Source organism: Leishmania braziliensis (assembly GCF_000002845.2).
Source record: "Leishmania braziliensis MHOM/BR/75/M2904 contig, possible fusion of chromosomes 20 and 34".
Lineage (NCBI taxonomy): Eukaryota > Euglenozoa > Kinetoplastea > Trypanosomatida > Trypanosomatidae > Leishmania > Leishmania braziliensis.
Genome location: NC_017947.1, coordinates 810,901 through 835,945, shown reverse-complemented (window position 1 = coordinate 835,945; position 25,045 = coordinate 810,901). Strand labels below are relative to the sequence as shown.

The 25,045-nt window shown below is 56.5% G+C and overlaps 8 protein-coding genes across 8 annotated transcripts; all 8 read left to right on the top strand.

Annotated features, from left to right (window-relative positions):
* Positions 1-372: 372 nt before the first annotated feature.
* On the top strand, positions 373-1,932 carry LBRM_20_2030 (conserved hypothetical protein; the record flags this gene model as incomplete). Its single annotated transcript, XM_001564434.1, has 1 exon — positions 373-1,932. The coding sequence occupies one exon, from the start codon at positions 373-375 to the stop codon at positions 1,930-1,932; it is 1,560 nt and encodes a 519-aa protein (XP_001564484.1).
* A 932-nt stretch (positions 1,933-2,864) lies between these two features.
* Positions 2,865-3,944, top strand: LBRM_20_2020 (conserved hypothetical protein; the record flags this gene model as incomplete). The annotated part of the gene is made up of 1 exon (XM_001564433.2): positions 2,865-3,944. One exon carries the CDS (start codon positions 2,865-2,867, stop codon positions 3,942-3,944), a length of 1,080 nt encoding a protein of 359 aa, XP_001564483.1.
* A 1,049-nt stretch (positions 3,945-4,993) lies between these two features.
* Positions 4,994-8,338, top strand: LBRM_20_2010 (conserved hypothetical protein; the record flags this gene model as incomplete). Its single annotated transcript, XM_001564432.1, has 1 exon — positions 4,994-8,338. The coding sequence occupies one exon, from the start codon at positions 4,994-4,996 to the stop codon at positions 8,336-8,338; it is 3,345 nt and encodes a 1,114-aa protein (XP_001564482.1).
* A 1,286-nt stretch (positions 8,339-9,624) lies between these two features.
* On the top strand, positions 9,625-10,791 carry LBRM_20_2000 (conserved hypothetical protein; the record flags this gene model as incomplete). Its single annotated transcript, XM_001564431.1, has 1 exon — positions 9,625-10,791. The coding sequence occupies one exon, from the start codon at positions 9,625-9,627 to the stop codon at positions 10,789-10,791; it is 1,167 nt and encodes a 388-aa protein (XP_001564481.1).
* Positions 10,792-13,399: 2,608 nt separating this feature from the next.
* Positions 13,400-14,110, top strand: LBRM_20_1990 (conserved hypothetical protein; the record flags this gene model as incomplete). Its single annotated transcript, XM_001564430.1, has 1 exon — positions 13,400-14,110. The coding sequence occupies one exon, from the start codon at positions 13,400-13,402 to the stop codon at positions 14,108-14,110; it is 711 nt and encodes a 236-aa protein (XP_001564480.1).
* A 2,378-nt stretch (positions 14,111-16,488) lies between these two features.
* Positions 16,489-16,905, top strand: LBRM_20_1980 (conserved hypothetical protein; the record flags this gene model as incomplete). The annotated part of the gene is made up of 1 exon (XM_001564429.1): positions 16,489-16,905. One exon carries the CDS (start codon positions 16,489-16,491, stop codon positions 16,903-16,905), a length of 417 nt encoding a protein of 138 aa, XP_001564479.1.
* Positions 16,906-17,903: 998 nt separating this feature from the next.
* Positions 17,904-18,338, top strand: LBRM_20_1970 (putative ribosomal protein l35a; the record flags this gene model as incomplete). Its single annotated transcript, XM_001564428.2, has 1 exon — positions 17,904-18,338. One exon carries the CDS (start codon positions 17,904-17,906, stop codon positions 18,336-18,338), a length of 435 nt encoding a protein of 144 aa, XP_001564478.1.
* Positions 18,339-20,070: 1,732 nt separating this feature from the next.
* Positions 20,071-22,521, top strand: LBRM_20_1960 (conserved hypothetical protein; the record flags this gene model as incomplete). Its single annotated transcript, XM_001564427.2, has 1 exon — positions 20,071-22,521. One exon carries the CDS (start codon positions 20,071-20,073, stop codon positions 22,519-22,521), a length of 2,451 nt encoding a protein of 816 aa, XP_001564477.2.
* Positions 22,522-25,045: the final 2,524 nt, after the last annotated feature.

The following is a 25,045-nucleotide window of genomic DNA, read 5'->3' as shown; positions in this document are numbered from 1 at the left end:
CTAGCGTGCACCTCTGTGTATCCGACTGCCACGGGATTCTTATGCATCTCTCAGCTGCTGCATTACTTGCGAGCGCAGTGACGCGGTTCTGTGATTTCTTTCTCATTTCTCTGTTCCTCTGCTCAACATCTTTTCTCGTTATGTACTTATGGATCGGCTTTCCTGAACTGGCCGCACACCGGCATGCATATACAACTACATAGATACGCCTGTTGTTGCAACCGTGCTCATGCAACCTCCTTTGCACGCACCTCCTGCGACGCTTCCGGACGATGGCCGCCACGGTGCGGCACTGCCCCCGTTTGAATACGGCGAGCGTTCCTCGTAGCANNNAAAGGATCTTTCAAGGGAGTCGCCGTAGGGTCAAGTACGATGCTGGCGCATGGAACGGATTCGACTCAGGGTGCCGTCCACCACACCGATACTGCAGCAGCGGCCGAATGGCGTGCTCTTTATGGAACCAGCACTGACATGATGAACTCGACTGCGCGCAAGTTCCGTGCCGGTGGCACCGGTGTCTCATATATGAACCCCATCTTTCACCTTACAGCTGACGACGCCACGATCCTCTCCATGGAGCACAACAACCACTGCAAGCTTCTCGGCATCGCCACCTCCAAGAAGGAGATCCTCGTCACGTGGACACAGCTGATGCCGGTGATAGAGAACATGGGGATGCTACAGGGCCCAGATGAAGACCTGTTTGGCGGCGAGCAGGCCATTCCAGTAGATGAGCGGCTGCTCGAGTGGGATCCAGCGACCATGTCTATTTTGATTGACAAGTTGCCATATACTTGCACCGAGTTGTCATGGGCACCGTGGCAGCAAGGCATCTACCTCGCAGGGCTCTGCCCAGGGCACGGCATCCGGCTCTATCGCTACTCCCACGGGAATTGGGCACTGGATGATTGCATCCGCTCCTCGGAGAGTGTGAGCTGCACCATCTCTGCGAACTTTACTGTGGCATGCGCGTGTAGCGGCGGCCGAGTGGAGCTGTGGGTGAGAGGTTCCACCGTGTCTGGCCGTGCAGTGGCACCTGGGCCGTCACCCGGCTCGAGGGCGGGTGACGGCACGGCGATAAACGGTGGCGATGAGGCGAAGGGCACCTCATGGATGCTGTGCCGCACCATCATGCTTCCCTTCGACGAGGACGACGGCGGCAGCTTCCGCGCACATGACGGAGGGAGAAGCAGTGGTGCTGGTTCTACCCCCGCGTCCGCAGCTCGACATCGTCGGCGGGACATACTCGGCGTTGCCTGGGACGAATCCGGCGCCCTTCTGGCGGCCGGTGATCAAGGAGGGTCTGTGTACGTTGTGGCGGCCACCCAAGACAGCACGCGATTGGACGATGTGGTATACCACCAACCGACCTCTGCGTCGTGCGGTCCGTGTAAGCAGGTTGCGTGGTCCCCTTCGTCGGGCCGTAGCTTTTTATGTCTGGCGATGGTGTTCACGACGTTTGTTCAACTGGTGCTTTTTCGCCGGCCACGCTTTATGAACGCGGCCGGTCTGCCTCATGTAGAACACAGCATCGACAGCGCTGGCGGTGGGAGAGCGAGAGAGGTGCGGGGCAGCGCATCGACGATCGCCGCTAGCCCGCTTCAGGTGCTGGCAACGGTGCAGGTGCCGTGCGGGGAGGTCGCGAGATTATCGTGGAACAACACCGGCACGCGCTTCGTCACAACGCATCTCGACAGTTCCGTGAACATCTGGGCGGTAGACTTTAGATACCAGCACTCCTTGAAGGATGACAGAGCTTACGTGACAGGCAGCCGAGAGGACGCCAATGCCCTGCAGTACGCTGACAGCCCACGCGCAGATGGGCACGTGGAAACGAGCGTTCCCGCAGAAGCGGGGGACAGGCGACTCTGCGTTGTTGTGTCCGTACGGCGTACCACCGCAGTGCACCCGTACCACGCCGTGTCGAAGTGATTAGGGTTGTCAGTGCTGTGGGGACAGCTCTCTCCCTCTTTTCGTTTCGCCTCCTTTTTGTTATTCTTCTCCTCGGGTCGCCTGTGCTCATATTTGAGGGAGGCCCGCTATGAGCGCTGGGAATACGCGGATGACGCTGTGCTTCTCTGAGATGCGTGCTCTATCGTCAGACACAAAGAACAATAAAGGGGACACCCCCCCCCCCAAAAAAAAAAAAGAAAGACAAAGAAAGCATGCGCTCTCTCGAGAGAGTGACACGTATTGAACTGGAGACGTGGGAGAGGCGTGTCTTGACGACGATTGAGTACCACCACAGCGGTATCGCTCTCCAGCGCTTGACGCTGTGAGAGGCGCTCTCTCCTTTTCTTTCTTTTCCCCCTTTCCAGCCCTTTGGTCCTTTTGCTAAGTTCTTTAGCACTAAAGCAACAGGAGCAACAGCCACGACGACAACGCACACGCAGTTGGCGACTGATCGACAAGCTGCTGCCCTATTTCACCATCAGAAGGTCCTCTATGTGATGGCTATGTGGGTGTCGGCTACGCGTCGTGGACTCAGTTCCTTCCTGCACCACGGAGCGGGGAGCGTCGCATGTGCGTATGTGGGTGTCCAGCGGTGCCTGTTGTTTGCTTTCGGTGCTTTCAAACTGATATGAGGACGGCTGAGTATTTTAGTGTGTTCTTCGTCGCACCACCACATCACTGGGCGTCTAGCGTCTCTACATCCTCCGACGACCTCTCGCTCTCTTTGTCTTCTCACTGCCCCCCTTTTTTCGGTCTTCCTCCTCTATATACGCCCATGCTGAGACAGCTCCTCCGTCGTGTTTGAGCAAGAGCGTGGGTAATTTTTACAGGGACGCCCATGCACCTTCACGTACGCACGCACACAGTGAATCGGCGCCGTGTCTCCTCTTCCGACTGAGAGAACGCCAGAGATGCCGGGATCTCTGAGGGTACAGGCAAGCAAGCGCAGTGCCCGAAAAGCTGTGAAGAGGAGTCTCCCTAAGGAAGGTAATATCGCACACGGTGGTACTTCCGCAGGGGGTGTTGACTCTGCAACTTCGGCTTCTGTGGTGACAGGCAGCGCCGCCTCTACATCGACCCTGACGAATGCGGTAACGCTCAGCACATCCGAGCAAGAGCGGGCGGTGGAGGCGATCAAGGAGACTCTTCCCGTATCTGCCAGTCGCACGGAGCTTCGCAAAGACCCGATATATCGTATCATGCACGCTCTTCCTCGTTCCGATGTGCTGGAGGTGGTGCGCAGTCGCTTTGCAAAGTCGCACTGCGAGCGCGCTGCGGCGTATTTTGACATCTCCTACATGAAAAACCCTCTGCGGCACCTGCGTCTCCAGCTTGGGTGTGACGGTCCTACAGGGATTCACTTGTTCTTCCAACGCATCGCTGCGCATCGCCACACTCTGCGCGTGGTGGACTTCTCACGAAATCGGCTGAGCACTGACGATGCCATTCTACTCTGTAACACCCTAGGTCTAGGAAGCGCCGGAGATGCAGCCACCGCGCTAGGTACTACGAGATCGTCGTCTGGAGGTGTTGTAGCTGATTTGACAGTCTCAACGACAGCGAGGGCCTCCGCGCCACCGCCTTCCTCGCTCGAGCTTTTGGACCTCAGCTACAACACAAAGCTTGGTAATGACGGCGCCATACACGTCGTGACGGCACTGCGACACTGCCCGTCAATACGGGCAGTGATCCTCAAAAGTGTAGGCATCGATGATGATGGTGTGATGGCGGTGATGGGTGTCGTACGCCGCTGGCCGGCGCCGACCCTCTGCGCCTCCTCCGCTACCCCACACGCGCTGCTTCGCCCACCTACTGCCTCGGCCACCAAGTTTTATCTGAACTTGAACGAAAACTACATCGGCGCTCGCGGCACGCACGTGCTCGGGAAGGGTCTGCCAGACCACGTGTCACTTACCCTGGCAAAGCAACGGCCAAGGCCGGCGCTTGACCGGAAGCGCTCGCGAGACGATAACGGAACCGCATGCCGATGAGCGAAGGACTCTCGAAGACGTCAGCGCAGAGGGTTTTTCGATGCCAGCTGGAGAAAGTCATTGCGATGTCTGCATCCTGCGTTGTACTCTTTCGCTGTGTCGTTCTACCCGCGATGGGAAATCGATGGCATCCTCAACTTTATGGCGTGTAGATGCGATGGGGATGCGGTGTGCTGTGGCGCGTGGGTGGTAGTGGTGCCGAACGCGAAAGTAAGTGTGTATCGCGTTTCATAGTGCACTCACCACCTTTCTGCTTGATTTGTCGCACCACTCCTACGCATCTGTGGTTCCAGACGAGTTGCACGCTTTCGCTTTCCGCTCTTGGCTGGATGATGGCGTGCGGTGTCTTGCATGTGTCTCAGAAGAACTTAATAGGCATATAATCTTTGTTTTGTTCGCTGCTCTCAAGGGTAGCCGCAGACTCGCCCACACAGCAGCAACCACCGATCGAGGACAGCCGCACACCTTAGGATGCGTAGGAGCAGAGGGAAGAGCACAGGACACGCCGCCACGGCGGCTTTTGCCCTGCCGTTTCCGTTGCGCAGTCGTTTTGGCACTGTTTGCGACTCCGCTAAGCGGTTTACTCTTTCACTTTCCTGCCTCTCCTCCAACGGCGCCATGCTCCTTGTTGGGCAAGTCTTTTTCTCTCCTCTGCTACCTCCTGCATCTCTTCGCATCCCCTTATCTTCCACCATCATCTACACCTCTCTTCCTGCCTCTCTCTCTCCGTGGACTCATGCGCTCGGCTGATCTCTCCCTCTTTCTCGTCTGCTGGCGCACATGCGGGGCGCTACACCCCTGATGACACACCTCACAACACACGCACACACGCACACACCTACGAGCACAAAATCACAAACTCGCTATCCTCTTGCTTACGTTCGCCGCCATCGTCCAAGCACACGCCCACGCGAAGAAAAAGAGAAGCAGCACACTGTGACGAGGGCGTCCCTCTGCGGCGTGAAGTGTTTGCTCCCACACTTCAGTCGCCTTGTGGCCCTTTCATTGGGGTACTCTTTCTAACCCTTTCGCTTCACCTGCTCGTCTCCATGACGCAGCAAGGTGGCGACCCAGTCCCCTCTTCGGCGGCCTCTCCGCAGGAGGATGTTACCGATGTGACACACTCGACGGCGTACTTGGCGCTGAACGCGCTCCTCGACGAGGGCCAAGTCTCTGAAGAGCGCGCCGATTACTTGAAGCAGAAGTTCAAAGACTTGCATTCGCGTGTTCTCGCCATCTACAGACGCGACAATGCACTTCTGAAGCGCGCGCGGCAGCTGCGGAGCCGGCTTGAGGTGGAACGACAGCGTATCTACACCTTCGGCGACGTCGCCAAGAAGGATGACGAGGTGATCCAGGCCCTAAAGCGCAGTTTAATGGAGCACGAGCGTGATCTCGCGGCTGCGCTGGAGCGCTACAGCGTCCTCCAGGTCGAGGTGCTTGAGTATGACCGACGTAAGCAACACCTCATTCTTGAGCGCCAGGACGCCATTGCGGCTGAGGAGGCGCGTCTACGGCCCCAGATGGAGTCCATGCAGACGGAGATCACAGAGATGGGAGCCCACATCAAAGAACTCGCTGCGGAAGTGGACAGGTGCCAAGCGGAGAAAGATGCGCTCACCAAGGACGAGGCGCAGAAGAAGGAAGAGATCGCCAACTTTGCGGCCACCCTGGCACAGGCGAAGCAGCAGCTACAGAACGTGCAGAGCGATCCTGAGCGCGCGAAGAAGCAACTTGAGCTCGTCCAGGAGAGGCTAGCCGGCGCGCAGCGCGACCTCACCAGCACTGAAGAGAAGATCTCGGCGCAGGCAGAGCGCATTCAGGCGCTGGAGCTGCAGCGCAACAGCCGGGCCGAAGACTACGAGGCTGTCAAGAAGTGTGTGCAGACTCTACGTGCTGAGATGGATGTGAAGCGCAAGGCACTCGCCACGATGAACACGTCGCTGGAAGTGGATCTAGAGACACGCCAGTCTACTCAGGAGCGCGTTGCTGAGCTCGATCATCTCATCCTGACGACGAAAATAGCGCTTCAGCAGGAGCAGGACGGTGTCGATCGCATGGAACGTGAGCGCGAAAAGTGCATGGTACTTTTCTCCTCCTTGGAGCGAGGGAAGGAGGACGTGCGACACGAGGAGGAATCCCTGCAGGAGCAGATTAGGCTTGTGCACAAGGAGCTGGAGCAGGTGAAGCGTGCCACGGCGCAGGTGGAGAAGGAGATTCAGGCGCACCGCAAGGATACTGAGGCCCGCACGAAGAAGCTGTTGTTTGAGCAGGCCAAGTCGAAGGAGTTTGTCAAGAAAGCGCAGCGGTTGCTCGCTGAGATCCGCGAGACCGAGGAGACGATCGCTGTGAAGGCAAAGCAAGACGACGTGAAGCGGCGGGAGCTGGCGGCTATCGCGATGAAGCGGCAGGAGCTCAGCCGAGCCAGCGCACGCGAGGAGACCCGCGCGTCTCTGGCGCAGCGTGAGCTGCAGATGCGTGAGTTGTTAGTGAAGGAAGCACAGCGGCGCCACAGAGAGCTGGAAAAGCGGCTTAGTAAGGACATGGATTTGTTTCAAAAGGTGAAGCAGGAGCGGGCGCAGAAGGCTACACAAATCCAAACGATTGCGCACATCATGGCCCAGGTGGCGGAGAAGACAAAGTTGCTCGAGAAGGAGCTCGCCGTGCTGACGCGCGAGTTTACCCTGAAGGACCAGGAGATCGCGAAAGCCAAGTTCCAGGTGCACGAGCTGACACACCTGTGTGCCAACCTGCGGCTGGAGAAGAACCGGCAACGCAAGCAGATGGAGAAGGCTGCAGACAGTGAGCGGGAAGTGAAGGCCCAAGTGCGGCGCCTGAACACCGACATTGCAGCGACAGAAGACACAATGGCGGATCTACGCCGCACCTACGCAGCGGCAATCGAGAACCGCAACCAGACGGGCATCGAACTCATTGATCGAAACGACGAGGCGGCGCTGCTCACGGCCCGCATTAAGGCTCAGGAGGCAGCTATCGCCGAAGGTACGCAGATGACGAACGACCGTGCGAATGAGATGCGCTTACTCAAGGCAAAACTGAGCAACATTCTGCACGACATCGAGGTATGCCAGCACTCAATTCCAAAGGTGTCTCAGATGGAGCTGGAGCTGACGCGATTGAGGGAGGAGATCGAGACAGAGCAGTGGCGCACACAGGTGCTTGAGGATGACCTCACTGACCCCAAGAATCCGCATCGCTGGAAGCGAATTCCGCTCGTGCTCCCTGGTGGTGTCGCCTTACCGACAGTCAGCGAATCGCAAGCCACAGTGGCAGTAGCGGCAACTCAAACCCAAGCAGATGGTGCAGCAGCATTACGTAGCTCTTCCTCGTTTCCTGGCGACGCAGGACTTGCTGGGAGAAGTAGCGGAGGTGGCGGCGCGGCGCTGGTCGGTGGGCCTTCCGAAGAGTACGTACGCCTACAGGCTCGCTGCCAGGAGCTGGAGGTGCGCGTGCAGAACCTGAACGCCAAGCTACGCGAGAAAAGCCTGATCCTCGAAGAGGTGACCGAGCTGGCTGCGCGAGTCGGCGACCAGGCGGATGCCGGAAAGGAATGCACACTGGCACTGGCGCGGCAGGTCAACGCGTATCACAGTAGCATCCGCCACAAAAGTCGCCAGATGATGGCAAGTATTGCGGAGCTGTCCCTCTTTCAGGCCTCAAGCATTCAGCTCCAGCAGGAGGCACAGCGTCTCGAGGCGCTCGTGGAGGAGGCCGAGGAGCGCTTGGAGGCCGGCGAGGCTCCGTTCGTTGAAGCTGAGCTGCATTACGAGCGGAAGCGGCAGTGCCAGCAGCGCTACGCAGCCGCCCGTCAGCGACAGCGGGACACAGCACAGGAGAACGAGGCAACTTTTGGGATGCAGATGGTTGCCACCACGGCGGCCCCCCGCCCGAACGCATACGTACCTCAGGACGACGACCTGGGCCTTCCGCGGCCGTATGGGCCATTTGCGCCGTTTAAATCTTCACCTAGTGTGGCGTTGAACTCCCCTCGTGCGGAGCCGTGGTCGTCGTGTGGCGCTCAAGGTCCCTTGCCTGGACCGCGATCTATGGCACCAGTGTGCGGTTCCACACTGCCCTTCTCGGCATCTTCTTCCCTGCCGGGGGCTTCGGCTAGTGTACTGTCTAAAGGCCGTGGCCTTTCCACGCCTCCCCCGCTTTCAACTACTACAGCGGCTGCTGCGACGACATCGAACGCAGTCCCCTTCAGTAGCTCCATTCCGACGCGACTGCAGTCACGCACCTCGCGAAACGTACGCGATGGCGTGACCATGGTGACTGCAACGCATCAGCGAAACTCCACTGCCGCCCCGCAAGAGCAGCTGCGCGTCAGCCAGCGGAAGGGTCCCAACAGTGTCGGTGGTGTCAGCTACTGAGCTACATTGCTACGCGCGCATAGAACAGTTTGTGCACGTCTGCTACCCGCCCCTTTTGGGGGTCTTTTGCCATTTTTTTCCCTCTCTCTGTACAGTTCTTGTTGTGTTTCATCTTTGTTACTTGTTGATGCGTTTTCCTCTTCGTTGCAGCCATGTACAGATTATCTAGGCGCTGCTGCTGCTGCTGCTGCTGTGGCGGCGAGAGAACCACGATGAGAGAAAGAGAGCGGCAGACAAGGGCAGCCCCGTTGCACCAGGAGGCATACACTTTTGTGGATGTACGCCTACACTCGTTGATGTGTTTCTGTGCGCCCCCTCCCCCCTCCTCTCTGTCTCTCGCTCCCTGCAAGTGAACTTTCGCCATTTTCTCCCTTCGGCGGCGGCGGCGGCTGGAATGTCCCACTTGATGTACAGTGGGCGGCATTGTCCCCATTTCATTATAGTTTGCTATGCCTGCTCTCTCTTACCTGGTCTTTCCTCTGAGAACACACATGAAAAAGGACAGGTGAAAAGAAAGGAAGAACACCCAAAGTGCGCCTGCGCAGGGGAACAGAGGAAACAGCTGCACTCCCGCCAAAGACACATTCTTTGTGCATCAATCTGTCGGTTCTCTTTAATGACGTGCTAGGGAGGGAGGGCGGGGGGAATGACCGCGTAGTGAGTGGTGAGGAAGGAGGAGGAGGGGACAATTTCACAGACTGTGCCTTAGCAATGCAGCAGTGTGCCTGTCGTACGGCTGCCACCCGCAGGAGAATGATGACGGCAGCGGTGTCGCGGACACGTTTCGGTGCATTAGATGACGTTGGACCGGTTTGCTGTTCTTTTTTTTTCCCTTTTGCGGATGGTGTTGCTTTTGCTGGGCATTTGGGAGACTCACCGTCGCCTTCCGTCGCACTCTCCCTCAGTTGCCCCCCTCAGTAGAGCACAGTCGTCTCACTCTTCAAAGGTAAACGTTTTTACCTTTGCACATTCCTGCCTCTCTCACAGCACCATCTTCTCTTGATCCTTTTCCTCATCATTGACGTCGTCATCACCATCTCTAACACTACGGCGCTCTCTTCTCCTCTCACACGCCTCTTGCGTGAGGCACTTGGGACTCAGCGAAGTTTGCGAAACAGAGCACATACGAGCGCAAGCGAAACGGGAAAGTACGCACTGCACATCTCTCTAAAGCCCTTCCTTTCCCTCTCGGCGCTAGGAGCCACCTTCCCTTTCATTTATCGATGCTCAAACAAATATAAGACCTTCCGCATCTTTCCAGTGTATAGGCCTCTCATCACCAGCGGATGCGCTTCCAAGTTCAGGCTTGCTTCGATACAGCGGCACATGCACTTACCCTTTCCTCCGAGGCATCCGAGAACTCTGCCATACTAGTGGCCGATGACTGCGCGGTCGAACTACAAGTTGCGCCGGTAGGTAGTGATGGAGCTGGTGCTACTGGCATCTTGCCAACTACGCACACACTCACTGCATTGCCGTGGGATAGCAGCCGCATGCGGCTTTGCGTCAATGGCATTAGCTACGGCACGGGCCCGCTGGTGCTGCGGGATGGCGATCAGCTTACGCTGCACCCCAGCCACGCCACAGAGGCCACAACGCCGTTCATATACACCGTCGATGCCGTTCCTGCGTCGGCGAATGTGGATGATAAGGAGATGAGGGATGGCGTCCCACTTGCGACCCGCTCCAGTGCATCGGAGGAGAAGAATCGACTGCGCGCGGTCATGTCAAACGTGGAGCAGTATGCGAAGTGGAACAATTTTTACAGCCACCGGTTCACCAACCTCGCCACGATTCACCTGCCGCCGGGCGATGGCACTCGTTCCGTAGGTCATCTCCACAAATGTGTGTGTGGGCTCTATGTGCAGACGGAGGTGGGCCCATCCGATGCCATGCCGCGTGAGACACACGTACCCGACGCCGCGCAAACGCATCTAGTACTGAATGGAGACGCTGAAGTGAGCAGTGTGCCGTCGTCTGTACATGCCCGCACCCTCGTCACGCTTCTCCCCAGCCTCCCCCAGCTGCTGGAGTTTGAGTCTTCATCAGCGCAGCAACAGACAACACTCCATGAACCTTTGCCGGTGATGTGCTGCTGCTGTCCATTCACATCTGCGTCCTCAAATCCTGCGCTGCGACTCTGCGAAAGGAAGTTATCTCATACATTGGCGGCCAAGACCTCCGCCCCCATGGGTGCGAACACCGATGCGCAGCAAGTCCGAGAGGCCAGGTCGTCCTCGTGTGATGTAGGACCGACTCCTTGGAGTGTCTACGCTCACGCTCGTCGCGGAGGCTCGGTAGCGGCTCAGCACGTCAGCCATGTAAAAGAGGCAATTGATGCACGCGGCACTGACGCATTCGTGGATGAGGCTTCACTTGACCGGGCAGCTTCAGAGCTTCTGAGCCGCATTAGCTTCTTAGAGAGTGCCCTGATGGGGCTTCACTACGAATGAGCTAGTCGTCATCTGAATCCTTTTCTCTCCCTTTCGTAAACTTCGCCAGTGCTGCCTAGAACAGCATGAATGTCAAAAGCGCGGCCACGCTACCGTCAGCACACGGAATAGACCTGTGCGTGCACACGTGGGCGATGGCTTGCTCATGTATGTGCTCGCGTACGAGACCACTGTGCTTTGCCCTTCTATGCCACCTTTGAAAAAAAAATGTTTGTGGGCTCACCGTATCCACTCATGTACAGCCTCCCCCCTCCCTCCCCAAAATGCCTTTTCAGCATGCACCGAGCGTGTGCGTCTTCGCCTCGATTAGACCTGCTCTTTTCTTTTCTCTTTTCGTTTTTTTTTTTTTGTTGTTGTTGTTGTTGTTGTGGTCCATCACGTACATGTGAAAAACACCTCTTCCCCATTCTCGCCTCTCCCCCCTGCCTTTTATTTGTTCCTCTTCTCCCTTTCCACCCTCCGGACGACGTGCGGATGCCCCAGTGCCTGGTTCCCAGGGTCCAGCACCCCCCACACTGTGAGGGAAGCCGGGGCAGCCTCTCTCTCTCTCCCTGCCAATGCCGAGCCGTTTCTGCTGCTGACAGGGTCAAGCCTCCACGATGTGGGGAGGTGAGCGCGGTGTGTCGCTGCGGATATGGGCGTCAAGGCCCTGGTTGGCGTTGCGTCCCAGCGACCTGCGGCAGCGAGCACGTCTGTACCATCCATGTGATAGGCACAGTGTCAGCGCGACTCGAGCGCGTCTCACTCGTCCCTCAGTGCCTACCCGTGGGGAGACCGAGTGTCACCCCGTGGGATGCACCATGTGACGTCCGGCATGATGAGGGCGGCTGCGAGGCGACCTGCAAGGCGGGTGGGTGGGTGGGTAGAGTTTGAGGCAGGGGGCCGTGGGCTCCGATGACTGAGTCGGCGCATTGCTGTAGTGCGTGGCCGCCACCGCTGCTTCGCACCATGCAGTAGGCCTGTGGCAGGGCCTAGAGTGGAGTGGAGCTCGGGTATTGCATGGCAGGAAATGGACACGCTGGAACAAAGAAACGGGGATACCCATCCCGGGGGAATGGGATTTTCAAGCGAGGAATGTGGGGGAAAAGAGGAGCACCGCGTCCTGGATGCGTGTTGTTATCGGCATAAAGCGAAGACATCATTAGCACATGCGAGCGACTTCTGAAAGGATTTAACGGCGATCATGTGATCGGTGTGTTTTCGTCCGTATTGTGTACCAGAGCTCGCCGTTGTGCCGCAAGGCACGTACGCAACAAGGGACGGGCACGGTAGCCTTTTTTCCACCTATCATGGATTACGTATGTCATGTTGATTCTCGTCGTAGTTTTGTACCTGTCTTCTTTCGTACTGAGGACTTCTTTCTGATGTCCACCTTCCTACTGCTATTTGAGCGACCTCCTGTCTGCGCCCTACCACTGGGTCTCGCTTTTCTTTCGCCCTCACCCTGCGCGTTCGCTTCCACTCATGCACACGCACGTCTGAACGTCGACCATTGCACGACGCGTTTTCATATTTTTCACTTGAGCGGTAACTTTGGGAAGATCTCGCTCAGTACCGACAGAGCACGCCGAGGTCTGCTGTGTCAACGGAGGGAACTAGGACTACGCGAATCACACCACCTCACGGGCCGAGACACAAAGCAGCAACAACCGTGGAGGAGGATGATAAGGTCAGAAGTTGCTCGGGTGTCTCTGTTGCGCTCAACTCACGCAGCTCCAGCGGCACGTCAGTGCTTGTGAGATTTTTATTCTCGTTGCCGCTGCACGTATTCTCGCGCATCTCTTTTCGTCCGTAATATTATTAACTGTGCTCCTCTCATAGGGAGCATATCTATGAACCCCACTGCCTCTTTTCCCTTCCACTTTGTGGCATTGCCTTCTACTTCGTGTTACGTGTCTCTCACTGCGCGAAGGTGAAGGTGGGAGAAGTGCGAGGTAGCGGGAGAACCCCTCTTTGCCAACGCACATCTATACACAAATAAATTGTGCGAAGTCTGGAGCGGACGCGAGCAGCGGAAAGACCGCCGTTGACATGCGTCAAAGCACTTTTGCTTGAAGAGCACTTCCTCCTCTCCCCTTTCCCGGCCTCTCTTGAAGACATGTTTTTTTTTGGCGAACGTGCGCCGCTATTCCAATTCCTTTTGTTCGTCACTCCTTTTTTATTCTATCGTACATGCTGCATTATGCTTAGAGAGTCGGCCTCGAGCTCGCCGTGTGTCGAAGACGGAGGGGGTCGAGTTGCGAGAGAGAACATTCTCAGCCGATCGCCCCTCTGGCCTGTCTGGGTGTTGCCAGAGTCCTCTACCGTGCATCAACGAGCGCCCTTGTGCACACCTTCAACAGGCTCACCAGCCTGCTTGCCTCTGCTGAGCCGTCGCCGCTCAAAGGCGTCTGAGATGGTCGGGTACCATGGTGGTAGGTGGCACGGAACGGGCTCTAACGCGTCATCACAGCCACGTCTGGAGGGCTTTCGCTCTAGCTTGTCGCTGTCACGAGCGTGGGGGTCACGAAGCACTTCGTTTTCGCCACTCAGCGGCGTTTCTCAGTCGCCGCATGTGTCGCAAGCGCAGCACTCAGACATACCGATTGGCCCAACCTTTCCCTCGATCATGCCGGCGTCCTCTTCCTCCGCTACCGCTGCACAGGTGCTGATGCACGCCATGGTTTCGTCGTCATCATCGCGCCGCAGACTACGATTGGTTCTCGGGACTTTCTGTATACTGAATGCATTTACCGCTTTTCTGTTTGCATGGATGATGTCCACGGAGCAAACTAGCTTCGCGTTGACGGCAGCGAGGCGGCGTTGGAATCTAAGGGAGCGCTCTAACGCGACCTGCAAGGCCGGTGTCTACTATGTGATCATTGGTCTTATGCTGCTTGTTGACCGTCTAAGCTGCACTATTGCAGTGATAGTACAACTAGGCGTGCGGTTCGTGCGGGCTGGATGTTCATTGATTCTTCGTTGGCTATTGTGGTGCGCTAGGGTTATACCGGCGTCGAGAGGTCGTGGCCTACTGCTGCGCCGCTTTGTCACTCGTTCCGCCGGCGCCTTGCCAGAGAATTACAGAGTCTTGTTGCAAAGCAACAGTTTGGCGCGGCCTCCCCGATCTCCTCCTAGTGCTGCTGTTCCTGCTACGGGTGCAGCGAGGGCGCCTTCGAGCCACAGGTTACTGCCACGTGTTGCAGGTATCCACCTGGGCTCCTCATTGCAGGGCGCACAGGCCAGATCGACTCTCGAAACCCTGGCCGATTTGGAGAGGGATAGGCGACCGCGCAATGCCACCGCTTCCCCACCGAGTATTCGGCTACGTAGCAGCTGACATTCTCGATGCATGACCTGTGCAGCGGCGTGATCATTCCTGCCGTGAGGTGCACCGACGGTTGACCTTTGCGGCATTGTAATCATGCGCGTCTCGGCGTCTCACCACCTGGGGACTTTTTACGTGTTGTTTTCGTTCTTCTCCTCGACATGTCTCTCTCTCTCTTGCTTTGTTGCTCGCATCAACCAAACCGAGGATACCGCTGCTCTCTCTCTCTCTTTGTTTCCCAGTGTGTGACGTTATTTTTATTTTTTTTTTTTATATTTGTACGCGTTGCCCCCCCCCCCCCCCCCCCACTGTAGTGGCCTTTCTTTCGTCGTGCACGCACTTGTGTCGTGTTTCCAGCGTCTCTTCCCCTTTTCGTGATGGCGTCTTATGTGGGGGGCGCGAACTCGAGCGGTTGCCTCCTCTCACGTCCTCCCTTTCTTCTGCCACCACACATGTTTTTTTTTCTCTTCCTTTGAATGCTTGTGCGGATCTTTTTTGGGGCTATGCCGAACTGGAACTCTGCAATGGGGGAGAGTGGTGACGAGAGCGGCGTGCGTGCACATGCACTCACGAATTCGCCTTTCCCTGGCGTGTCTGCTGTATGTCGCCGCTACGTGTGCGTTTCGGCGTGCGTCCGCCCTTGCCGAACTCTCCTCTTGGCAACTCTTTTTGCTGTTATTTCTACATTAGCCATGCCGAAAAGACGAGGTGTGCATCCCACCCACCCCTGTAGATCGTTTGTGTGTGGTTCCTCGTTCTACTTCTGGCTCCACGCGCCAAGAGCATGGAGTTATGAGAACCGGAGGAGTGAGTGGACGGGGGAAGCGAGGAAGGGGAATGTCGCGCAAAGCTGATGGGGTGGAGGGGGTAGGGGGCACAAAAAGAAACGGAAAGCGCCACACGCAATCACACAAATATACCTGCAAAGGAACACAAGGAAGGAAGTATTCCTTACACCCAACAGGGACGACTCTGTGGAGTTGGCGGCTTCATACTCTAGTACTGCAAACACACATACTCACACAGCTCTGGCACCGCACGGAGATGAACGAGGTGCGATGACAAGATGGGAGGGAAGACACCGTACTTCTTGCCGCTCCTTTTTCGCACTTCAGCGTGGGCAGAACAACCCCCCCCCCCTGCAAGCACGAAGCATAGCTGCGGGTGCTTGCCTCAACTTACCTTCTTGCATTGAATGCTCGTAGCCCCTTTTTTGTGTTCCCAGCTCATTTCTTTGTTTTTCGTCTTCATTACACGTGCCATACGTTGTACACACGCAATGTCGCCTCATCTACCGTCAGCGGCGGTGATAGCGACTACTGCGTGTGACGTTGTGCCTCGCTGAAAAGGAATGTATTTGCTTGTTTTTTTTTTTTTCTTGTATGCGGACACTGCGCGAGTTGTTGTGTGCCCCACCTTTCACCCAAACGCGTCGTAGCCTGTTCTCGCATGGGTATCTTTCTGTGCTCCTCGGTTTTCCCTCTTTCTCGCCCCCTCTGGACCTACTCCGTCTGTGTGCTAGGGTTTCTTCAGAGACGGTGTTGTCTGCTTCCATGTTTTGGTCGACAACGCCGAGTTGTCTCTTCGTTCTTCTTGTTTGCGACTCGTTTTATACAGGTTCATCGGCATTACCAAAGCCCGAAAGACCCACGCACATGAGGTGCAGCAGCAGCTTTGATACACCTACCCTCAACTACACACCCACGCCCGTACACGTGTGGGTTGCCAAGTGGACTGTCCTGGACCTTGCATGAGATTCTTTCATTAGGGATAATCGTGACTTTCATGGAGAGTTGTTGCAAAGATGCACACCCAAACAAACGTGTTGTTTTGCTTATTTTTGTTCCTCACGTTCACATACTTATTGCACCCATCCCTCCCTCCCCCCGCTCACGCGCGCTCACCCCTTTTTGACTTTAACCGCTGCCTCCGTGTTTTTTCTGTTTACTCCGCTCCTGTCATTCATCATCATTTTTTGTGTTGTTGGTCCGTTTTACTCGTAATGTGTTGATTTCTCCCTTTTTTTTTTCAACTCTCCATCTTGGTGAATCTCAGCGCTCATTTACTGCAGTCGCGCTGATGCAGAGTAAGCACTGGCAGCAGCGGCATCGGTGTTTTCTATCCCTATTTTTGTCGTCTCTTGGTCTAGATCTTGTTTTTTTGGGCGCTTCGTCGTGATGCGCCTTGTGCACTCCGTTCGACCTTCATCTCTGTATCTACACAGAGACAGCCACACACACACATGTCTAGCATCTCTACTCCCTTTCCTTCTGCCTTTTCCTTCTCACCCTTCACCGTTGTGATCTACTCTTCGCCTTTCCATCTCTTCATACTTCACATCAACACAGACCGAAACGCACCCATACTGGTACACCGCTAGGTACTTCATCATGGGATTTGGCACCCGCTCCTGCATGGTGTTCTGCTACTTGAACGCTGTATGTGCTATATTTATTAGCTACTTGTTCAGCATAGGCATCAGCTCGATGGCTATCGCCTCAGTGATCAACAAATGGGATCGGCAAGAAAAGGCGCGGGCGTGCCGCAACGCCGGTATTTTGTACTTTATCGTGGCTGTGGCCATGACGGTTAAAGATATGATAGACACCTGCCGTGAGCGGCACATGAGCAGAGGGGTGAGCCAGCGCATGGCGGAGTATGGCGTGGCTGACGGACCTGCCGGTACCGCGGAGGCAATAGCGCTGCTTGAGCGTCGTGCTTACGTCCAGAGAGGGGGTGCACGTCGCAGCGATGCTGCCAGAGGTGGTGGCAGTAGCAGCGGTGGCTACGGTAGTGTACCGTATTAAACAGGATGTACAGGTGCAGCTGTTGTCGCATGCGCGTATACTTGTGTATGCAGCGGCGCTGCTGGATCACAGAAGCGTTGCGTTGTTGTCGAGAGTTTGCGGGGTCCCTCTGTGGCAAACGTAGAGGTGAAAGTATGCGGGCATGCGTATGTGTTGCACTTACTTACGTGTGCGTGTCTCTGGCGCCTTTCCCCTGTCCCTTCACTCCTCTTTCGCTCCTTCAAATTGCACTAGAACGAAAAGCAAACCAAACAACGGCAAAGGTGGAGAGAGAGAGAGGGGCCGAGGAGGCGTCTCGATTCACAAAACGGGTATCGGATAGCACTGCCGGCGAACCCTTGTCGCGTGCTTGTTTGTGTTTGTGTGTGCATCATTGAGGACGTTGGGAGAAGCAAACAGCACCACAGATAATGATGCGGTCTTTCAAGAACAACATCATAGACCAAAGAGCAAATGCTCTACTTCCCATGCGCTACAGGAGAGGGAGCACAGCGCAGAAGGTTAGAGATTGGCTTTTGGTGTACCAGTGCAGGGACAAAAATGACTGAGTTTCCTTTGCAGGAGGAGCATGAGGGGAGGCAGTGACGCTTGCTGTTCTGCTTTTCTTCAGTATGTCTTTTTTTTTATTTCCTTATGGTGTCGCTACGCAAAGCAAAAGCCCACCTCGGCAGCGCTTCATCAAGTGGGGTGGCCCCCACTTGTGTTGAGCTGACGAGGAGAAAGTAGCTAACCGCGGTGCTCGTGTCGTTGACTATATTTTGCACTCGTAGAGGTGACCCTGAAACGCTAAGCGCCTTCGCATCTTGGTGCCTCATTCTCGTGTGGCTCTGAGATCTACTCTCTTGTATCGAATGAGACACTCTTTTCGCTTTATCGCTTTTTAACTACTTCATGTGCACCAAACCTTCCCCTCCTCCTCCCCCCTCCCCCAACACACGAATGTGCAATTTCTTTACTCGCCTTTATAGCCGTTAACATCCGGATCAACTTCAGCACGGATGACTATCTCGAAGGTCCATGCCCAGCGCAGCAAGAAGCTGCACCAGCTGTCTGCCAAGACAAGCAAGGTGAACCGCAACCGCAAGGCGCCTCGTCTCTACATGAAGGGCACGCTGGCCGGCTACACACGCGGCCTCTACGGTCAGACCAAGCAGACTGCACTAGTACGCGTCGAAAACGTCAACACCCGCGAGGACGCCAAGTGGTACGTGGGCAAGCGCATCTGCTACGTCTACCACGGCAAAAAGGTCAAGCGGTGTGTACGCTGGAGCAAGGCGCCCGCACGTCGCAGCACAACCCGTGCGCTTTGGGGTCGCGTGACACGCCCGCATGGTAACGCCGGTATGATGCGCGTGAAGTTCAACGGCGCGTCTGTGCCGGCGTCCGCCATTGGCCGGCGTATCCGTGTGTACCTGTACCCGAGCCAGATCTAAGGCACGTAAATCATCATGAGAGGTGGGGCGGCCGCGACGGCGTTTCGCTTCGTTCTCGAGTACAACCTCTTTGTGGGGACTTCTGCTCGTTTGACTGACTCTCTGCAAGACACCGGAGAGGAAAGTGTGGCGCGGGTACGGCTGAGGTAGGAAAGCACGAAAATATGACGGCATAGTTTGGGGTGGCTCTGGCAGCATGTCTATCCCCTTCGCCTCTTCGCTGATTTTTGGTAGGAGGTGGTGGTGGTGGCTGCCACGTGGGCTCTCTCAATCTTCGCTGTGCGCCACCCCTCTTGCTGCTTTTTTTTTCGTTCATTTCATTATCTGCGACTCAAAAAAAAAAAGCAAATACCTGAGAGAGCAGTGCGCGCTACCTCTACAGGGTGAGCCGGTGAACGGAGAGGGGGTGAGAGGTTGTGATGCCGACGCCTCGTTAGAGGGCGATGATGGTGCGTCGGGTGCATCCTCGTCAGCCTTTTCAAAGAGTTCCTCTGGACTGTCTTTGCAGAGAACTGTTTGAGCGGCGTCAAGGTCACACTTAGAAGAGGTGGACGGCGTTGCACTACTCTCTTGTCCTGCCTTTGAGCCCGCGTGTGCGTGTGTGCGTGTGCTGCGCTCCCCCTTGATGCCACTTTTCTTCTCACGTGTTTTCTTCAAACATGTCCCTTCCGCATATGGACCCTTTTCATGTATGGACCCACAAACATAACTTTGCTCTTCTCTCTTCACCCTCTCCTTTCCGCCTGTAATGTTTGTTGTTTTGCTCTGCTGAGGATATCGTTGTATGGGGCACATCCGCACCCCGAAGCGAAAGGGACGAACGTGAAGGCCGCTAGTTGAATGTCCCTCTCTTCCTGCCGTTCGCGCCAAAACCCCCGCACAAGCACATACACACGCACCAGTATCAGCAGCAGCAGCGAGCTGCAGTTACCTTGATGGACTTGCGCTTTGATTAGGACCCCTCTCTCTCTCCCTTCATACAGCGGGTTGCTACCTATTGTATTTTATGTATTATTATTTTACTGTCTGTGCTTCATATTGCTGCGCTTTTTCTTCACCTATCACCGGCGTCGAGGTGGATCTGCGAAAAAACGACAAGGAGAAAACTATTTTAACCAAGACACGTATACTCAGCCTGCGTTGTGAAGAGCAACCTCGTTTTGCTGTTCTCTTTTTCATTTGAGCTGTGTTCAAGTCGTCCTTCCCCCACCCTCCACTCAAAGCACATTTCCCTTTGTGGCACACTAACTCGTCGTGCTGCGCGCTCTTTCTCTCACCCGCTCTCTGAACTCGCTTTTTTTTCTTCCTTCTTCTTTCGTTGTTGTTGTTGCTTACTAGGCCTGTGAGGTGTGGTGCGGCGGGGCGTCGCTTTCTGGTTTCTCTCGGCCCCCCTTCTGCCTTGTGTCACGCACATAAAAACGACGCTTTTCATTCGCCTAGCTGGACTGCATTCGGTGTCCTCTTGCAGCTCGTGCGTGCTTCTCTCTTTCTTTCGACTCTCTCTCTTTTCCCCTTTCTCCTGCTCACTGTTTATCTCTGTTCGATTCCGTTTAGTATGTTGCAACAGGAGGTGTTTAGAATACACAGGAAGTCTGGCGACGCCACAAGTAGCATCTAGAGGGGTTACCAGGGCAACGCTGTTGCCACCGCCACTCAGTCTTGCACTTCTACTTCCCTCGACGTACCGTTATCGAGGTTTCCTGACCCTAGTACGTACTCGTCAACGGCGGCGATGGGGGATGGAGCAGTCGCGGCGGAGCCATCAGCACTCTCGCTATCCACCTTCTCGTCAGTTTACGACGAGGAGGTGCTGCACCTCCGCACAGTAGAGTCGGAGACGCATGTTCAGCCAGCATCGCAGCAGCACATCTTGGCCGAGCGCGCGCACACCTCGTTTCACCACGACCGCCGCCTTCAGTGCGGCCGGATAGCTCCGATTCGGACCGAGGCGCGCCCATTGTCAGCTCCTCACTCCCCTCTCCCTTTGATGGACTCTCCATCGTTGTTGGTGCTCCCAGAATCTTCGTTGACGTACAATGAGGAAGCCGCCTCGCTATCGCTACCGCTCGACGGCTCAGATGGTGGCAACTGTGTTTCTGCTCATCCGACTGCGTGGACGTACAGCTCGCGCTCAGTGATGGGTGCTACTAGGCCTCAACCGCTCCTGCCATCCGCTGCATCGACGATGAGCACCGCAACGCCACGTGGAGACGCTGCCGGGGTAGCGTACCAGTCACTTATCGCAGAGGATGACGAGGGCGATGTGGAGTACAAGTGGCGCCTCACCGACATATCGGCAACTCGTTTTCAACACCTCGTGACCCAAATGCAATTTCGCGTCTCAGAGGGCCATGGCCAGTGCCTCTACGAACTTGGTGTCTCCGACGACGGCACCCCTAGCGGGTTGATGCGTCGGGACTTCAACGAGTCCGTGCAGACCATTTACCGCATGGCAGCTCAGCTGCAACTCGAGGCGACGCTGCTGCAGTGCTTTGTCGTCGGAAAGACTGCGACGGACACGACTGGAGGCAGAGCTGCCTCCCCATACAACAAGGTGAACGCCACAGCGGCAGAGGGCGCAGAGAGATATGGTAACCAAGACGTGCGATGGGACAGCACGAAGAATGAGGAGGAGCTGCTGTGTGGGGAGATTATGCTATCGCGGCGCCAGGCAGGGAGTGGCGGCCACGATCTGAGCCTCGCTTTCTGCGGCGCCGTCGGCTCCGGCAAGTCCACGCTGATGGCGGTGCTTCTCACGTCTCGCCTAGACGACGGCTGCGGTGGCACGCGGCAGTCCCTGTTCAACCACAAGCACGAGCTCGACACAGGGCGGACAAGTTCGCTCGCGTCGAGGGTTTGGACAGTGTTGCAGGAGCCGACTGGCCCGTCCCCAGCTCTGGCACGGCCTGTCAGTGCAACACAGCTGCCGTCGCCCAGGGACTCGCCCGCCGCGGTACCGAGCAGCTCCGTTGCCAGTTGCTCTTGCGTTTCGTCTCCTGCGGCGGCGCTGCCATCGCCAACGCCGCCTTTCACGCGCGCCTCACCCCGCTCCATCACGCTCCTTGACGCCGGTGGCGACATCACGAAGACGATGCTGTTTGGCCTCATGAGCCGCAAGCCGGACTACGTGTGCGTGTGCGTGGCGGCCGACACCGCCGATGTCTCCGACGTATCCCTGTACGCCGAGGTATGCTGCGCAATGAACACGCCGTTTGTGGTGGTGGTTACGAAGAGCGACCTGGTGGAGGAATTTGAGCTGGATGGCCTCGTCATGGAGGTGGCGGTTGCGCTGGATGTGGTGGGGTGTGCGTCGGACCAGGTTGATTCCATGCTGATGGCCTCGGCGTACTGTAGGGACTGGCTACCGCGCCACCGTGATGCCGCCGTGGAGGGTGGTGTGGGTACGACGACCCCTGTTGAAACCCCAGCTGCGACAGCTGGCCCTCTCAGTGCCGAGCGGCTTCGTGTGCCCGTGTTTTGTGTCTCGTCGGTGCAAGGCGGAGAAGGCCTGGAGCTATTCCGCTACTGCCTCTCCCACCTGCAGAACCCTCCTCCCTCGCCTCTGCTGAGCCCGCCTTCGTGGACCTCAAAGCCTCCCTTTGAAGTCCTTCTGGACTCCGCCTTTGCCGTCGATGGCGTGGGGCACGTTGTGCACGGCCGCGTCGTACGCGGCCCAGTCGAGGTGGGGTGCAGCTGCTACATCGGTCCTGGGAGTAATGGTCGCTTCTACGCCGTGCTCGTGCGCGGCATTCACGTTGACGGTGAGCACGTGAATGAGGCGCAGGTTGGCGACGAGGCTACTTTCGCCCTGAACCGACTGCCGGAGGCGGTGACGGTCTCGCACAAGGGCAAAGTTCTCGTGCGTCAGCCGGAGACTGCGGTGCGGCATTTTCAGGCTACCGTCTCGGTGCTGTCGCAGTCGATTGGCGCGCACATGGAGCCGATCATGTACACTCGCAATGCACGACAGGCCGTGCGCGTGACTTCTGTCACGTTGCCCAGCAGCGAGGAGGAGAGCGATGCCACTACAAATGCCGGGCACCGCGAGAGATTCCTGTTGCAGTGCCGTTTTCTCTTCCGTCCAGAGGTTGTCAGCGCTGGCGACGCTGTGGTGCTGCACTGGGCTCCGCGTGGTATCGCCGTTGGCCGCATCACGTCCGTGATGACGCCGGTTACAGTGTAGACAGAGGTCAGAGGGGATTTAGGAATAGGCTCCAAATACAACGAATTCGAGGTAGCTCCTCGGATGAAGAGGAGACTGCGTGTTTGAGCGCAGAGGCGTGGGGTGCGCTTGCCGAGGTTCTGGCAACGCGGCAGAGAAAGGGAGGTGTGGGCGTTAGTGGGGTAGCGAGTGCAACACCGTCGCCTCTTCTCGCTCTCCACCTTCGTTCCTCTTTTTCCCGCCTACTTTATTCTCTTTCTCCCTGCCGACTCGCTCACCGATTCCAACAGACTCGTTTTACACACACACGTAAACGAAAACAATGAATGCTGTTCGGCCACCTAAGATGCACCTCACGTGCATGTTTCCCTCTTATGCTGTTGTCGGTTACATTCTCGTCACTTCAGACGTTGATCTCTCTTCACATCCTGTGTTTCTGTTTCTGTTTTTCCACTGACGCCTTTCACTTGATCCCCCCCACTTCCTCCTACATCGATGCGGCTGCCACGACGTGCGGTCTGTGAGGGAGGAGGGGTGGGTGGCTGAGAAAGGCAACTCTCTAGAATGATGTTATCTTATTCAGGAGTGCTCATTTGTGTTTCCTTTTTTTCTTTTCTTCGCTGTTCCTTTACTGTGTGCGTGCGCGTGGAGAGTTTGGTGGAAGTACACGAAGACGGTTAAGCGGCTATGCTCACACCGGAGCCCGCATGCCACATACGTGAGCATGTGTAGTTACGCATGTCATCATACTAGATCGTGCAGCTGCTGTCGTCTGCCTCAGACCTTCACAGACATGCAATGGAGGAGCCAATAGGGAGACAGTAGTGTGGTACTCACCATCGGTGCTGTGTATTGAGTGAATTTCCCCTCTCTTGTGGGCTGCCCTTTGTATGTCTCCATTGGCTGGTCCACCACGTCGAGAAACACAAGAAAGCACCCGATTCCTTCTGCTGGCCTCCTGAGATTTGTGAAGTCGTCGCGGACAACCGACTCCCCACGTTTTCTTTTCGTCTTGTCGGTCTTCTTGTTCACTTTGATTTCCTTTTTTGGCGCTCTCCTTCCCGAGGAAGGGGACATCTTAGCAATGATATCAGAATCGAGTACACACTCTGTGGGGAAGCCTAGAGCATGCAGCCTGCCCTCGGGTATGGCTGCATGCTCTAGCTTTCGGCAGGCAGGTCTGTCCTGACGTTGTACGCGGCGTGCTACGCGAGGTTCGCGGGTCACCCGAAGGGGCCCAGCGCGCCGCAGCCCACCCCATTGTCTTGCGCGCGGTGATGTGGTGACGCGCACCCTGCTCGCGCTGCCGCTCTGTGTGCTCTTTGTGCGCGGAGGCGTGCTTGTGCATGTGCCCCCTGCCCCGTCTGGCGCGCCGGTGTCGCGAGGCGTAGCTGGCATGGTGTATCGCATCTGGGCAGGCGCCACCGCTTTGGCCATCGGGCAGGACTCTGTGCGCTGCCCGCTCGGAGCGTGGCGTGGCTTCCAGAGCCAGGCCCGTCTGGCGCCGATCGCGCAGCACGTTACCCGGAGAAGGGAGGAGGGCGGGCAGGAGGGGCCTGCCAGACGCGTGGCGCGCCTCGACGGTAGGAGGGTTCGTCATAGTGCGAGAAGGGGGTGGGCGTGGCGCTGTGTTTTTCCTAAATACTTTCGTGTTTTGTCATTTCATCGTCGCCACTCTCTCTTCCCCTTTTCTGCGCTCTCAGCGTCTCGCAAAGAAACACCCCAGCGTGTGTGTGTGTGTGGGGGGGTGGGGTGCCTTGTAGCTCTCTTTTCTTGTTGGAATGCGCTGGGGTGTTTGTGCACCGTCTCTTTCTCTCCTCAACCTTTGCCTCCCTTTCCTTCCCCTCCGCCTCCCTCTTGAGGCGCCTGTGGGTGTGTGTGTGTGCGCGCATGTAGGCGAGCAGGTCTGCTTGTGTTTTCCCCTTTGTCGTTCCTAACTTTATGTTGGTCCTTCGGAGGAGTTTTATCACTTCTGCTGTCGTTTCTTGATTTTTTTCTTTTCCTTGCTCCTATTCAAGAGAGATCTGCGCCGCCAGTGCGGGCGGGGAGGGGGGAGTATGGAGTAGGTAAGGCGTGTGTGTTTGTGTGTATGTAGAGAGAAGGGTGTATGGAGGGAGGAGGGGCGCAGTCTCTGTTGTTCTCTCCCTTCCTCTCCCTACATGTTCAACAATGTGTGCGTGAAAGTTGTCGGGCGCTTGCATGGGTCTTAGCGAGTGTCACTGCTTACAGTCTCCTTTGAGTGCTCTCTTCGCTCTACACTGCTTGTGTGGTGGCAACTGCAGATCTCATCTTCTGAGTTTTCTTTCCTGATAGGGTTTCAGTATGAGTGCATGAGACTACTATGGCTTTCTCCCATTCGATTTGCTTGCGGCCCTTCCCTCCCCCTCCCGTTAGGATCGCCCTTTTCTCGCTGTTGCCCCTTTATTGCTGCTCTCCAGGCTCTTGCTCTTGTTGGTACTGTCGCCGCAAAGAATGGCAGTGTGCCGATTGGGTCCGGACAAAGAAAATAAAGAAACACACCCATTGGGATTGTGAAGCGACAGGC